Here is a 17,231-nt window from a genome sequence, read left to right on the forward strand (position 1 = left end):
AAATTCATCAGGGTATCAAATAATTATAGGAGTCAAAATACATTCATAATCATGGACAACCATAATTAATATTTTACCTTCGACTTTGTAAAAAATGATGGTATCTGTGTACATGGAGTACGTGCCAGTACTTCTGTAATGCCGGGAATGTGGTAACAATGTAGCCCTCCTATAGCTCTGCTGTAGTTCTCAGAAAGTCAGCACTGCTACTTTTATGGAAAACAGTAATCAGTGCAGGGTAACTCAAGTTTAGTCACCTTTTGACCCGAAATGACTAGCTCAGCGTCAGAGGAGTGTCGTGGACTGATCTTTTCCTGTTTCAGCCAACCTGTTGCAGGTTGACTCTTACACCTGACTTTTCATTTTTCCCTCCTCAGCTGACAACAAGACAAAGAAGAAAATCACACATCGGGAAAGAAAGCAGGATTTCTCGGCCTTCAAGCCTACCGACAATGAAATGAAGGTTAAAATATCACCTCAGCTTCTGCTGGCTACCCTGCGTTTCCTAGCAACAGGCAAGTGGGCTGCGTTGCTGCTTGACTTCCCCCAGTGTGCCCTCAGCCCCTCACTGTGGGGAAAGTGTGTGTGTGAGTGTGTTTGTGTGCCCATACGGACTTTGAGTTTTGGGCAAGTGGGTGTAGAGAGGAGGAGGTGTGAGTATTTGTGTAGCATGAGTAGCCGTTGTGTGCGTCTATGTGTGAGGGAATGAATTGCGTGGGGACTCACAACAAGTGTGCTGGTATGTATGTGTAAAGAGGTGGAAGGCCTCTCTATAAGCCCAACACAGGATGTCTGCAGAATGGACACGGGTCCAAAAAAATGCAGGCGTTTATTTGCTTGCGTGTCATGCACAGAAGGTTACATGTTGAGATCTTTGCTCACAGCTTTAAAAACACCACCCTGTTTGCTTACACTCGTTCCTCAGTGACATCACGTCCAGGATTTTTGGCCTATAATCGCAGTTCTCACACAAGTCGACATACTTGGTTACTTACTAGCGTAAAATGTGAAATATTTCACCCGCTTTCCCTCGGGAAATGGATTTCAGAGCAGGCAGCAAGTACTACTACACCAGCAGCAGCGGTTCACTATGCCTCATTGCAGTTGGATTTGCTTTAGAACTTTGACCTGGCAGCTAAGCGTTGATTAAGTTCCTCTAAAGGCTATTAGGGAGTTTAGTTCCTGGTGGTGGAGCCAGCAGCCAGCTGACACATATCACCGCTGATGAGTTGAAGGAGCTGATTGGCCCAATAGGTGGTTGAAGCGGACCAGACACAATGAGGGGGAAGGGGGTGTCTCTATTAACATTTATTGAAATTTTTGGCCCCTTATGTATGGCTCTCACCTCACAAAAATGCAGTAACGGTTTATACAGTTTCTGCAGCAGCACAATGTTGCTAATATTTTGTATTTTTGTTATCATGTAAAAACCAAACCATCAAAATGTTAACTTTTTTGTTAGGGTGTGGTTCTTACAGTAATTTAATGAATTGATTTGAGGGGGAAATGCTTACTTCAGCAATATTCTGTCTTCCTATTAACTTTAATGAAATTTGGCATGGTCATTCATCTGGAGCTTGGTAACCGACAGATAAGCGGCACTGATCGCATGCCCGTGATTCATCTTTCGCCTTAGTGAGTAATTTGTCAGCCACTGCTATTTGTACTATTTGTTTTACTGCAGCAGATGATTTTTCCAGCTATAGCTCTTATTTATACTTTATTTAATTATCATATGATCACTTTGCCACTTTCGCAAGAACCAATCTTTCATCCAGTGTTTAAGAACATGTTTCACCTAGTTAATGTTTTTTAAACTTTTGTGTAAACCAGAGATAAGATAAGCTACAATTATCCAATATCTGTTTAACATGCGAGACCCATGGTGACAGATATTTCCCATTTTATCCTGGCTGAGCAGATAGTTGTATGCTAGTTCACTGAGTTTAGTTTCCCTTATGTAATCCTTCTCTTTATGACTATGATACAGAGTGGGTCCGATCTTCCCTGCTATCCATGGACAATATATGCTTTAATTTTGACTTTAAGAACATATGGAATGTAAGCTCCAGAATTTAAGTGATTATCCCTAATAGATTACACAAGTGATCTATTTCTATATCCCCTGTTTTGATGTTGGAAAAATAAGTTTATTGTCTACATATATCATTACCCTAAACTAAATATATTTATTGCCATGCCATCAAAATTAATAATCTGTGAGCCATTTTCTATTAAATAATCCACTAGGTCAGTGATAAATAATGCAAACAACAATTATACAATTGATTCATTTAAAATCCTACAAAGACTTGAAAATACACATGATTTTATTTTTTTAATCTTAAAATTTCCTCTAATATGAGATTTTAATCTCTGAAATTCCTTACTGCGACAAGTAAAGGAACAAAGCCTTGTAAAGGAATCTTTCCAGAAATATCCCAGAACCTACATAACTTTGCATTTGATATATTTACGTTAGGTTTATGTGGTTAACTCAAAAACTATACCTCTGTCATTATTAAAATCCAGTTTTACAGTTTCATCTTTCACTTTTCCTCTTTTTTAAACCGAGAATTTCTACTAAGTCGGTTTCTGCCGCTTTTGCTGATGTCATTTTCAATATAATCTTTGTCTAAAATCAGTTTAAAACAATATGTTAGAAATAAAATATTAAGAATACAAATATAAGTTTGCCGGGTCTTTGGTTTAAAAAAAATAGGCCAGCTTATATACATGCCTTTCTTTGGATAAATGTAAGTAAAACTGCCACATTTAAACACATCAAACCTTTGTCTGCACAGGTAACAGCACCATGTGGCCCCCTTGGAAAACTAATTGCCCATCCCCAAACTAGTATGTGCTCAGTGGCAAACAAAATTTTCAAACCATCAGGTGACATCACGGTGGCGTTTTTCTTGTAAATAGTCCATGAACAGTAATACTTTTTTAGGACTAATTTCTTTTATGTTTTGGGATTTTCATGGCAATAAGGGAGATATAAGAATAATTTTATTACATTGATATAATTATTTAACTTTTCATAAGAAATGAAATGTTTTGTCTTACCACAGTCTTTTTCTCTCCTTGTCTCTTCAGAGGTTGAGCCATTTGCACCGATGCAGATGTCAGAAAAGATTCTGCTGCGCTTGTTGAAGCATCCAAATGTGATCCAGGAGCTAAAATACGATGATAAGAACAAGCGGGCACCAGAGCACTACCTCTTCCACAGGAACAAACCTGTGGATTATTTCATCCTCATCCTGCAGGTGTGTGGACACAACGAGTTTCAAGGTGGAAGGATACATCAGTAGTCTTTGATTTTTTATTTTTATTTTTTAAAACAACAACAAAAAACCCCACTACATAACCAGTTTGGGAAAATGTAAATATTGATATGTATTTTAGGTTTAACATTAAAAAAAATAACGCAAGTATTCTAACTCTGCTCATGCAGGATAAGTTCGTTTTACCTGCATCATTTAGTTCCATTATTTCCTTCTGCCGTCACTACAGATGAATAAACAGTATATACTATGTGATCAGTTTAAAAATGCTGCTTGTAGCACTGCAAGCATTCGTTTTCCTCTGGCCTACAGTTTTTCACGGTGTAGTCATCGATCTAACAGAGTTGTACTGCCCGAGTTTGTTCCCACAGAAGCCATGCATCCCTAAGGTATGCGCGGTATGACTGTACTGTAGGGCAGTTTAAACTAAAACAAGCAATAATACTATAGATAAGAAGCTAATTAGTTATAATAATGTCTGACCTAAGAGATACAGCATTTTAAAAGACCAGTGCCACATACCATAGCATTTATAGCATGAGCAAATTTATTGTGCCAGTCCCTAGATGGGTCTTTAAAGTAGTACCATAAAATGAAACATAAACCAGATGATCCATGACTAATCCAAAAATTGTTTCAGTTTGAGTTTAAAGTTGTTATCCTGTTTGAGTTCTTTGTGGTAAGCGTGAGAATGTGTGACATCAGTATGTCCCAGATGAGTCTAACCCTGATGAAATTCAGTGAAATCAAACCATGAAATATTTACCTTCTTGAGAAAATTTCAGTCGTGTGGTTTCTTAGCCAGACATTAATTGCACAGTCATACAGTATGACCAATACGAGTCCTGCTTATAACCAATAAAATACTTAATTATTTACTTATTTAGTTAATTACTTCTCAAATGTATTCAGTATATGGTTCATTAATCTTGGAGAATAATTTATTTGACAAATAACTTCCAACATTTAAAAAAATTAGACACAGTTGTCCTGATAAATTGTTTTGTTTATCTACAAGAAATAGAAACAAGAGCGTTCAGTATCATCTATGCGCCTAAATAATGCAATAAGCAATAAAGAAATAAAGGTTTGGGGTAAACACACTTTACAGGTGTTTTGGATAACGTGTCACAGTCAGGCTGAATTTGTCAAGTTCATCAGTACCCATGTTCATCTGGACAAGGAGTTAGAGAACTCTTCTTGTTCTTCTTGTGCCTGCTTTACTATTACTGTGGAACCAATCGCACATAGTTTTGGACAATGCATACGTCATCTAAGCATCTTATGTGCATAAACACATCAAAGCTGAAAACAAGCAGGCCAAAAACGGAACCCTGTGGGATTCCTGCATTATCCTCAAAATGAAGTTTTCTGATTGTTACACAGTGTTCACATTTAAATGTTATAATTTGAACTATCATAGAGTGTGACAGGAAATGTCTTAGAAAGTCAAAGTTAAGCATCATTCAGAAAAAAAACTTTTAATAGGAACCAAACTGAACTTAAAACCTTTTAAAATCCAAGCTATGACACCAGCCTTAATGAAAATCTTTCACCCTGCAAATCTTGGAAACACATTTGCGTAATAATTATATATGATAATATATAATAGTTAGTGTATTCAATAGTGTATAGATCACGGACTTCTGCACTTCATGTAGCTTTAGTCTCAGGTCTGAAAGCAGCCCTGAATTTCTGCACTGTTTCTGATATGCCGCTGGAGCCAGCACTATTGTCTTATTCAGGGAGGGTATTGGGACTTCTCTGTACGCCTTAAAGGGAAGTCCCAAATAACTGTTCCTAAAGTGAGTTCAAAGTCTTTATTGCAAAGGTTTGCAGACTTTGTATATTTCCCCTATCAGGTCACTAAGTCGACATGTATATTAGCCTTGGATTAAATAAGGTTCTGCTTGAGCAAGTGTGGGGTCATTGCCCTTGAGACCCAGCTTAGAAGCAGATTGGGAGCTATTAAACAGAGTGAGGATTTTCTACAAGTAGTAAAAAGGAAAGGAAACAAGGGAAGCAGGGTGGATTTATTATAATCTCACAGACAGGATAAATAAAGTAAAAAATAAAGCATAAAGTTAAAGGAAATATCGTAAAACCAGCACAAATAAGTAATCTTTTGTTTAACTAAGCTGATAAGTTGATATATAATGTGTTGAGCACTTACATACTTTTAAGATAATTCATGATTCTTTTCCTTGGCTGTCACAGGGGAAGGTGGAGGTGGAAGCAGGAAAAGAGGGGATGAAGTTTGAAGCGGGACCATTCTCCTTCTATGGGATAATGGCTCTGACAGCCTCACCAGGTAAGATTTCTTGATCTAGGTCTTAAATTTTTATACCCATGAAAGTGAATCCTAACTTCTAGGGAATCTCACTCGTCAGCCTCCTTTGAGAGGGTCTGGACAGAAGAATCCGCCTGTTAGTTTTACCTCACAATCAGGAGCAAAACTGCAGTTTTCGTTTCACTCATTGTGGAATACTTGGAGGTGGGTGGGACTTTGCCAAACCGGTCTACATGTGTTCTGTGAACTAGTGGAAGTTTGGTTTGCATCAATGGCGCTGATGTCAAGCTCACTTTAGGTGGGTGTTTGACTAAAGTGTTGTTTGTCACTGATTCTGGTTCACAGGTATGGGCAGAGTAAAGCAGGAGATGAGGATCTTGTACTGATCTGCTGCGGGGAAGAGAGAGCTGAGCTTAAAATTGAAGATGTTGAGTCACCAGTTGATTTAGGTTCCTAGCCTGACTGAAACAGTGAGGTTACAGCTACAAATGGCAGAAATGAGCTTCCTGCAAAGGTTGTCTGATTTGGGAGGGGCTTAGAGTAGATGTGAGGTGATTCAGGCTCTGACAGGATGCCTCCTTGGTACCTCCTAGGTTAGGTGTTTTGAGCATATCCTACCAGGAGGCCCGTCCAAGATAGACTCAGGACACACTTGAGAGGTTATATCTCTCAGACTTGGAAATATCTTGGGATGGGGAGGTCTGGGCATCTGTGCCTAGACTGCTGCAAATAAAGGGATTGCTTTCTACTCTAGCTGAGCACTTGAAGTGCTTTTTGCTATTAGTCTCAATAACACACTTTGTTTTTAGACCTAAGCACTTTATCTAACATTGAAAGTGCACACACACTCCAATAGTTGCATTGTTCAGTATCCAAAGACTTCCGCATGTAGCTAGGGATCGAACCACTGAACTTCTGACTGGTAGATGACCTGCTCAAGCGAGCCATCCACCCCATAGCCAGAAAACTGGCAGAAGATGGATGGATGGAAAGAAAACCCTGTGACAGAAAAATGATATTATTAGTAAGTAAAATGTTAAAATGCAGCTGGACGAGTAGCTCTTCTCTCTGGGTTTGTGATATAGACCATTTACAGTGTGATCCACTGTAGCTTGTTTCCAGTAAAATATGTTATAGACTGCTCATATGAAGAATTAGAGGTTTTACTACTTCTTTATGCTTTATAGGTACTGGAGGTCTTATAAGACTTGCAGCGCACTATGATTTACTCATAAAATTGTCATTTTTCACCTTGTTCTCATGCAACATAATTTTAAAAATTACGTATGGATAAAGTACTCATCATGTTACATGAGAAAAATGTGAAAAATGCCACTTTTGTGAGTAAAAAATAATATAATAATAACTCATAAGTCCTAATATGATAACATAATAAATCAAGAGAGGTCATGAAAATGCATCATCTAGTGATCCACTCATTCTTCTCTGTTCATTCATAAACTACAGCACTGTCCTCGGCTATTAGACTGATTCATTTGGGTGGTGTGATTTGAGAGACACCTACTGGTGAAACAGTAGAATAACTCTCCTGTGGTGGATGTGTGCACTCTAAGAAATTAAATCAAATGCTTCATGGTTTGTGCCAGTTTTCATCTTAAGCTGATCAGTAGAGGAACAACAAGTTAACACTTCTTTTCTTTAATCAGATGTTATCATATATAATTGATTAAATTACCCATTTTCTCGACTTTAACAATCTCGTCTTTCTGTCTTCTCGCTTCTTTTGTCTCTCTCTTGTTTCATCCCTCTCTCCCCCAAGTGCCTCTGTCACTGTCTCGTACATTTGCAGTCAGTAGGGCTGAGTCATTAGCAGGATCTCCAGGTACAGTGGATTTTCAGTATCACCTCTCACTCTATAACCTTTAGTGAATAGTGATGAAATTTCATTATTTGAAAGAGAATGTTTTGTTGATATTAAATAGACACATGAAGTTGTAGAGTCACAGTTTCACCTACCTGCATGCTTTACCTAAATATACCTGAGTGTGTTTAGCCTTTTGGTTTTCATAGTCTGCTTGAGAACTGACTTGTTTTGTGTGACTTTCAAAGAAAGTGTTCACTGTCTGTTTGTCCCTGAATGCAACATACACTGTAAACTTGTGTGTGTGACACTAAAAGAGAAAGAGGCAGAGTGGAAAACGGATCCAGACTGAGGCTTAACATCCTCGTCTCCTGAGCCATTAGTCAAGTCGCTGAATGGTGTTGGAGACTAGAGGCCCCAGAGTGGAACCCGGCTCCGCCCCGCTCGCCCCTAACCTTTAACCCCCTGACTACATAAACAAGACCTACAGCTACAGCCCCCTGCTGGACACCACTGAGCACACATACAAAGACATGCACATATGCATATGTTCACATTTACAGGCCCATGAACAAAACCCACAATACTACACACATAGAAGGGCTGCTTTGAAAGTGAATTAAAAGTGAACGCACCCATAGGAAATGCTGTGGAATAAATACACTTTCATTGTGTCTGTAGTAGAGGCCTACAGTGCTCACGTTGGTGCAGTGGCATTTGAGTGTGTGTGTGTTTATAAATCTAGTATGTGTGTTTTCTTGACACAGCACACTGACGTTTTTTTGTGTCGACCTGGCCCCTAAAAAGTAGAGTACTAATCCACAAGAGTCCACATGCCAGGTCTTTGGCCTACTGTGCTCCCTCTACACACCCCCACACACACACTGTTTTTGCCTCTCACTTCCTCACTCATACACATTCATACACACATATTCCAACATGGGATTACATACATTCCAGTCAGCGTAGTAGCATTAGTGTTGGCCAAGCTGTTTCCACTTTGTTGTGTGTGATTTTCACAAGGCTTCTTTAAGAAGTGGAAAACATAATCTGGCTTTAATTAAAAATAACCAAGAAAAGAAAAGAACAAGTCTTCTATGTGGTAGCACATAGAAGAACGCAGCATCACTGGAGACTGCTATATGAAACTAGAAGACTTACACATAAATTAGATTTCCATACATCACAGCTTTGTACCTAAGACTCAACCTGGAAAAAAGTCACAGATACAAAGGATCTTAAGTAGTGCTGTACAACTTGGCTAGTTTCAGAGGAAATTTTAAGCATCTTAATGTCCTCAAAACAATTGAGACAAAATTTCTAATTATGTAAAGTTTCTAACTTAAATTTTTTATGTTGTCATTATTACACAGGCCCAAAGAGATCATCTAACAGACAATGAAAAATCAATATTTAGTGTCATATGAACTTTAAGGAACAGTAATATTAGATCAGACTAGCAGAAATGTAAAATAGAGCCCAACTGATACAGGAGTTTGAAAACTGACTGAAAACCAATTCCGGTGTTCTTTTCTGTCAGACACTCGAAAAATAAACAGATTTTCTTTAAATTTGTTATGTGAATTTATGAGTACTTAAAAAGCTAATATGACAACACAGTTGAAAAGTAATCTTGTTTTATTGTCCGAACAAGTCGTGGATTACTTTTTCAGATGAACTGAATCAACCTTTAGGGATTAGGGCCCTTTAAAGTACTTTTGCAGTGCCATGCATTACTTTTGCATTCCAGTATGCTTTAAATTTCTACCAGGGAAGCTGCAAAGGGCCCTCTGATAGACAAACTACACAATGTCCACACTGGAAAAAACATTTAAAGACTTCCTCTCCTGCCTCTACTTTTTTTCATTTTCATTTATTAGCCGTTATAATCATCCGTACTGATATATCAGTAAATAGCTAATAATGTCGATATTTTGGCCCCATGGATAAATCAGTTGGACGAGTGACAACCTTTAATCCCCAAAAACACGCTGTGCCAAAAATTGATCCACCCCAAGGATCAGGTCCCCCAACACAGAGTAATGTAGTGTACGCTGTTATGTGCCGGGAGGATTGGCATGATTTATACATCGGGGAAGCCAAACAACCTCTGGCGAAGCGGATGGCACAACACAGAAGAGCCACCTCGTCACTCGTCAGGCCAGGACTCTGCAGTCTATTTACACCTACAGGCCAGTGGACACTCTTTCAAGGATGAGGATGTACACATCCTGGACAGGGAGGAACGCTGGCCTGAGTGCGGAGTCAAGGAGGCCATTTACGTGAAAAGGGAAAGACCATCTCTGAATCGAGGAGGGGCCTAAGGGTACATCTTTCGCCATCTTACAATGCTGTGATTGCAGCCATTCCCCAACTCTCTGTGAATAGTACTCATGGCCTTTGATAAGTGGTTGTTGATCAATGGTCATGACAATTTGCATAATTAAGATGAAGGAACTGACCTCCCAGCCCATTGTTCCTTCAGTGGTGCTAGTTTCAGTTATTGTGCAAAAGTGCTGTTTATAAGGTTGGGGAAACCTGCAGTCAGCTGAGACTGAAGAAGTCAGTCGGATGAGTGACGAAACGTTTCTCCCTCTGAAAAAGCTACGTCCAGATGAACTGAATCAACCTTTAGGGATTAGGGCCCTTTAAAGTACTTTTGCAGTGCCATGCATTACTTTTGCATTCCAGTATGCTTTAAATTTCTTTCTCCTACAGAGAATAAATCTCCTCCACGGCCATTTGGACTGAATCACTCCGATTCTCTGAACAGGAGTGACCGTATAGATGCCATCACCCCGACTCTGGGCAACAGCAACAACCAGCTCAACTCCTTCCTGCATATATATGTGCCTGATTATTCTGTCAGAGCACGCTCAGACCTGCAGTATATAAAGGTGAGTAAACACAGGGGATCAGAAATTAGCCTGCAATGAGGATTATATGCACATTGTAGGTGATGTGGTGATGTCACATGCAGCTGCGGATTTCCATTTTCTTTTTCCCACTGAGTTCTCAACATTCAACATGAGCAGTTAGAGAATGAAACCAAAGCTTTGGCAGTGCGCTCGCAGCTTTGAGCCATCCATCTGTGCCAATGCTCTGATAGCATCTTCCCCTCTCAGTCTAAATAAATGAACACTGCTAGCAGCAACTATCACAACCATATCAGCCACAAATAAAACTTGCTTTTTGTCAGTGTCAAATGTACTGCTGTAATTTGGATCTCAGAAATCACATTTGCACAAGTCATTTCAATATTCTCCTCCCCAAATTCTCTGCTCTGAAATAAAAACACCTAGAAATACATTAAATATCTGAGGATGGCTGCTTTATGAAAAATAACTTATAAAGTCTTACCTGTCTAAAAGTGAAAAAAATATATCATGTTGCTGCTGATGACATATATTTGACATACATGACATATTTTTGTCCTTTTATATTAATATTTCTATTTATACCCATATCTATATATTTATCTTAACATTTATCTATCAATATCTCTGTACACTGTCTATGCACGCATACACTCTCAGTCAGGCAGTGAGACACTTCATTTTATACGAGTGCTTGACATTTGTTGTATATTTGCTCAATTTCCCTCTGGGATTAATAAAGTCGCTCTGATTCTGTTTCTTCTAAGTAACGAATAAAGTCACTGCTGTTGTGCCAGATGTGTAAATGTGGCAAATCTCTTGCTTTGGAAATGTTCATTGATGAATTCTGCTGCTTCATGAGGCTGTTTTTGTTTATTCTGCTTATCAGCCGCGAGGCACAAATAGAGCTCTGACGTAACTGATGTACTACTTTCTACGATGTTTTATTACTTCCTTTTAGGGTCCCGGGTACCAAATCAATAGAAAAGATCAAAAAGCAATTACCTAACTGATATAAATTGACAGTAAGATAATTACTTCATGACAATTTAAAACATTTAGATTTGATGAATCATGGATAGCTCCAGAGTGTAGCGGTTTACACATTACACACAAAAGGTTGCTGGTTTGATTCCAGCTATAGAAACAAATGAAGATGAGTCATTTTCTGGCTTGTAGTAATATTCTTGTCCTCTCACTGGACACTAAGCAGATAATGAAAGGCTATCATTGTAAATTAATCATTACATTTTTTACAGAATATTTTAAAAGCAATATTACTTGTAGCCTTTTCCACATCCTTATTTAGTGTCAAATCCTTGTTTACCGAGCTACCAGCTCTGTGCCACGAATAACGGCACAGCAACCTCTTGTTGTGACACTTGACCCGACCTTCACTGTTTTGTAGGTGACGCGACAACAGTACCAGAACGCTGTGATGGCGTCGCGGATGGACAAGACTCCGCAGTCGACAGACAGTGAGTTCACTAAGATCGAACTCACGCTAACAGAGCTCCACGATGGAGTGGAGAACCCAGCTGTGGTCACCGCCACGGCTACCACCACTATCACCACCCCTGTTGTGGCCTTTGCCGTGGCCAACGAAACGTCCCACCTGCTCAACCAGCAGCAGAACTGTGTGGGTCTTAGCAGGAGCAACCACTCCTCCCACAATGAGGGACCCATCTAGCCCCGCCGAGCCCGGTGGAGACCCAGACCCTCCACCCTGTCTTGTGGAAACACACACACACACACAGTGATGTAGATGAAGATGAGGGAACGTGGGGAAGCGGAGGCAGGTGGAGTGAGGGTTCTGCTCCAATCAGTAGCCCCCAGTCAGTCAGGCAGTGAGACCCTTTCATGAAGGGGCTATGGGGAAGATGGGTGCTGTGTCACCCTGAACACCCCCACCTGAACCCTGTCAGAATCCCTGCTGTACTACACCCTCTTCCGGAGGGTGCACTCGGACAGTACCGTGTTACTGAGCTTCGTTTTTTTGGGACAATCGGACACTGTCAAAGCGGTATCTTGAACAGAGTGCATACACGCACGCACACACACATAACACAGCACTTGCTGTACTTGCTCCTCAGGCCAAAGACTTTGGTCCCCCCCCCCCTTTCGTACACTGTTTATGCACACATACACTCTCAAACACATTCACAATCATGCACAGAAGGAAATGCAACTCCCCCACCGGTGCATCTTTCAGGGAGGCTCAGTCAACTGTTGATCCCATCAGCAAGGGCTCAAACCCAAACATGCAGAGAGGTTAGTCAAAGACTGCACCAAAAACCGCTTTGGAAGAAACCGTTAAACCACGAACCAAGAATGTTTTCCTGTATTTATTTATTTTATAATATTGTATGTATATATGTTTGCGTGAAGATATGATATATATATTAAGAAAACTGGCATATGAGCATGCATTAGTGTGCTACAGAAGTAGAATATGCTACATATATGGGGATGAACATCCATTCTTGTATAGTGCATTCAGAAAGATTTCACAGTCTTTGAAGTTTTGTTGTTTTGAAGATTTTTAAAGTAGATTTTTTTTTCTGACAGTCTACACATAACAATACACCGTGAAGAAAAATCAAGAACAGGTTACTGAGGTGCTATGTAAATTAATTGCAAATAACACTCAAATATTCCAGGATATCAGTATTCAGATACCTTACCTAGTACTTTCCTTAGAACATTGCAGAGCTTTGGTGTGCACCAACTATCAGGTCTGTCCAGAGGTGCTGTATTGGGATCAGGTCCTGACTTTAGTTGGGCCACTCTACAAATCTACTACTATATGTTACTGAGATTCTGAGCTCTCTGTAAAAGTTTTTCACTCAGGACTGCACTGGATATAATTCTGCATCCATCTTTCCACATATCTTTACTAGCCTCCCAATCTGTGTCACAGAAAAGAGCTTCCCCAGAGCACGTGTTTGACTGCAGGAATAGCATTAACGATTGTTGCCCAATAATTGTGTGTCTTGTGGTCTGAGATCTTGTCAGTTGCCTTTCAGTTTTTCACAAGTCAATCATGTGCCTTTTTTTATTAAGGATTGACTTCCATTTGGCTACTCCACCATGAATGTTTGGTTGTTGAAGTGCTACACTGACAGCAATGTGCACCCCAAACGGCGTGAAATTGGTCTCAGAGAGGTGTTTCCTCAAAAACCTTGCAAACGCTTTGGCTGCTAGCAGGTTGAGTTCATAAGTAGTTTGCATGGAAGATGGTAACTTGTTTGCAAGCATTCACAAACTTCTCGCTGAGGAGTACTAAAATTGAAAAGCGCAATGCTAGCTAGATACGGAGCACGTGTACCTTAAGTGTAAAAGTTGCACCATGCTTTGATTGTTGACTGTTGATAAAGGAAGGAAGCACCAGAGATCAATTGTGAGCTTCAAACAGAATAATGACTCATCTAGATGTTTTAGTGTTTGTTAGTCTGGATAAAAAAGACACTCCTAAAACCTTTTAAGGAGTCAAAACATGGAAATCTTGCGAGGGTGTGAAAACTTTCCGAATGCACTGTATATGAGGAGGTGAGGGTATTTTACAGAAACATATGTATATTACAGATCTTGTTATTTTTACTATTATCCTAAATCAGGCTTATGGTACAATATATTTTTCACCTTTTAAAAAAATCACACTATTGCCTTTAAGAGAAATCATATAATTAATTATTTTTAACAAAGTGCAATGAACCGCAGTTTATTTAAGAGATGATTATGAATAAAAAAATTCACTGTACTATAGATTTACAGATTATATTTGTATGTATGTACTGTATGTATATTTGTTTTTGTCTTAGTCTCTCTTTACCCTTTTGTTTCCTTCGTGTTTTTGCATCCGTTGACCTCAGACACGTCTGCCAGTTCATTTGGGAGTTATGACGCCAAGATTTGTCACCACAGTGTAGCTTCCGGGGTGGGGGGAGGGGTTCGCAGGTAGCGGAGTTGTGTGAAAGTCCAGCATCTATGCATGTGGGGGTTATGTGTCTTTCTTCTGTTGTTGTCAATTTTACGCATAATCAGACTTGATAATTGCACAGTATTAATGACCTCATCTAACATGTTGAGCACCATCAACGTCACAAAAAGCAACCTCGACATTAAACGTGTCCATGAATGATACACAGCTATGTTCTCCCACTTTTTATGTTGGTTTTCTTTTCTGCTCATTGCGTGTCTGTTTAGTCTGTTTCTTTATCCAAAATGTAAGAGAGCAAATATAATAGGGAGAAACGCACCTTTATTTCACTGGGCTTCTGTTATGATGAAGAAAAATAGTTTTTTACTTAATTCAGGTCTGAGGCTAAAAGTTAAAATGCAGTTTTTAAAAGAATTTAGACTAAACTAATTAAACTATAGCCATTTCCCAGTTTAGAGAAAACTGGATATTTTGCAGACTACATTAACTTAGATCACTCTCATGTTTTCTTTTGTCATTATTGTGTAAAAATGCTCATAAAAAAAACAAGACAAAGACGAAATCTATTTCTGTGCAAAAGTCTTGAACCACCCCTCATTTCTTTGTATTTTTTGCTTGGAAAATGTGATTTATTGAAATGTGCAAACATACATGGAAATACATGAAGCAAAAATGGAGTTTGTGCAATTCTAACAAGCTTGAAAGTCAATATGTAGTACGAATGTAGAACTGTCTTAGGCAGCTTTCTCATCCTTTCTTTAAGTGATCCTCAAAAGTAGTTCTCCAGGTTTTTGAAGGACATTCAAAGCTCTTCTTAGGATGTTGGCTGCCTTTTGGTCCCACACTGCTTCAGTAATGTTGAGGTCCTGACTCTGGGAAGGCCAATCTATGATTTATTGTCTTCTTATCAGTCTATGTCTGTGAAGGTTCTCAGTCATCCAGCTCATCGTAGTCTAAGGAGCTTGAAAAGAAAAGCGTCTGGACTTCTTTAAGTGTCCTTGAAGACGTTTCACCTCTCACACTTGTGTCATGGTCCTTTTCTGCATTTATAATTCCATCAACTTTGAAAAGATTCTCAGTAACACTGTCTGAAATGCATCCCCAAACTGTGGCAGAACCTCCACGCGTTTCGCAGATGGCTGTAGACAGTCACTGTAGGACCTCTCTCTTAGACGCCTCTCTACATATTTACCACAATTTCAACCAAAAATGTCAAATTTTGGATTCACCACTCCATCAGACCTGAGTTTCAGTCCAGTTCTTGTGTGAATTGGCAGACCTCAGCCTTCTCCCCGTTTCCCCTTCCTTAAGTTTCTCGACAGGCACCTTTGAACTGAGACCATTTCTGATGAGTCTTCAGGGAATAGTAAAGGCTCAGATGCATCTTTCCTGTATAAACTCTTCAATGGATTTTCTCCTATTTCTTAAAGATTTGACTTTCACACCCTGTCCATTGCTGCCATTTGTTTTGTCTTTTGCTTATCCAGTTTCCTCAGCATGCAGAGATATGCAAACATTTTCAGTTAGAAGATCTTTGGGAATCACCGTGTTTGTGTACAATATGTGGTAAAGATAAATGCAAGAAAGCCTTCTTTACTTAAAAATATAAAGACATTTGGGATGACTTAAGACTTACACAGTACCATAAAGTTTGTGTTGTTTTTGTTTTTTAATGCAATGGTCAATGTGCACATTTCTTTTTTTTACACATATCACATCTTCTATTAGAAAAGTGAAAAGAATTTGCCCAAAGCATAAATTAAGCAAATTTTTCTAGAAGACATTTTTGCAAATTTGTGTATGTTTAATAAAATAATTACCAATTCTCTTTTTTAAAAATGCATTTCTATCAAGCATGTTATATAGAGAACCACTGACCAAACTGATAAACCAACTGGGAAAGTTTTTAAGGTAATATCTGTCTTAATATTTAAAGGCACTTAGATTTTTCTGAAAAACTACTTTGGTAGCACATAACATCTACCACTACAATTTATGTCCTTCTCTGTATTATGAAGGTTTTTACAGATTTGTTTGCTTACAAGACCTCAGACCTTTTTTATTAAGTATTATTTAAAAGAGACTTTTTTAGGCTGTTGATAGTATTTTCTAGTACAAGTAGAGGCAGTGGAAAAGATCGGGCCTGATCTTTAACATCATATCTAATGTTTGCTTATAGTTAATTTGCTGCTTTACAGGCAACAGAAAATTTCCTAAAGCTCAGTCATCTTTTTAACATTCAGTTGCAGACTATAGCCACTGGTGGTAGCTGTTTCCTATTATATTTCAAGGTATATGTATGAGTGCCCTAACCGTCTCTGCAAGCTGCACACATGGACAAAGAGCCCTTCCATCTGCTCAGATGCGAGGGACGTCCCTGTTGTAAAACCGGTCACAGAGAACATCTGGATTGTTTGCAGCTGCGCTTGCTGTTGTTTATCGTTTACTAGAAAGTGCTCCTATGCAGCAGGCCCACTGCAGTCTGCAGGGACGATCACTCCAGAGATAAAACAGTGATTCACACTGAAAGGTTGTGATGTTCAAATTCTGCCTGTGCACCTCAGAGCCCGATGAAAGAAGAAGCATGAGAACTTTTTTTTTTTTTTAAAGTCTGCACGAAACGCGGGGGGTGGGGGTGGGGCATCAGCTGTAATGGGGGTGGTTATTTTAATATTCTGTGACACAGAACAAACATACAGTCATTTTTTTCCTCTTACACGCTCCAGCCTCAGCTGAACAGAGGTCATCATTCCTCGATCATGTGAATGTCTTCCAGGCCTGTGTTAAACTGGACTTCTGTCCACCTCTATGCTGCTGTTCAAACCATGTGCTGTCCATAATTCTTCTTCTGCCTGAACGTGACACTCTCGTTGCCTTCTCCAGCCAGTGGTTTAATAAAAAAGTGAATGATTAACAGACAAGGCAGCCGGTGACTCTGTGTGCTACATATGAAGCTGCATCAAATGTTTGCTTTTGAGACAGGACTTCCTCTACTTGACACACGTTTTACTGATAC

At 39.3% G+C, this 17,231-nt stretch overlaps 1 protein-coding gene across 2 annotated transcripts in view; it reads left to right on the top strand.

Annotated features, from left to right (window-relative positions):
• cnnm2b (cyclin and CBS domain divalent metal cation transport mediator 2b) overlaps window positions 1-14,207 on the top strand; it is a 48,890-nt gene extending 34,683 nt beyond the window's left edge. The window contains exons 3-8 of one of the 2 annotated variants that reach the window (XM_086296675.1): window positions 378-515; window positions 3,100-3,269; window positions 5,505-5,598; window positions 7,358-7,420; window positions 10,118-10,296; window positions 11,684-14,207. In XM_086296675.1, coding sequence (XP_086152801.1) covers window positions 378-515; window positions 3,100-3,269; window positions 5,505-5,598; window positions 7,358-7,420; window positions 10,118-10,296; window positions 11,684-11,965 — 926 coding nt within the window. In that variant the 3' untranslated portion in view covers window positions 11,966-14,207. The remainder of the gene's footprint in view (window positions 1-377; window positions 516-3,099; window positions 3,270-5,504; window positions 5,599-7,357; window positions 7,421-10,117; window positions 10,297-11,683) is intronic. The other variant, XM_086296676.1, reaches the window with a different exon arrangement.
• The last annotated feature ends 3,024 nt before the right edge of the window (window positions 14,208-17,231 follow it).

The sequence above is a fragment of the Aulonocara sp. 'chitande type north' Nkhata Bay genome, linkage group LG6 (assembly GCF_057382095.1).
Source record: "Aulonocara sp. 'chitande type north' Nkhata Bay isolate Kocher_YH1m ecotype deep benthic linkage group LG6, A_spYH_male_GT1.1, whole genome shotgun sequence".
Taxonomy (NCBI): Eukaryota; Metazoa; Chordata; class Actinopteri; order Cichliformes; family Cichlidae; genus Aulonocara; species Aulonocara sp. 'chitande type north' Nkhata Bay.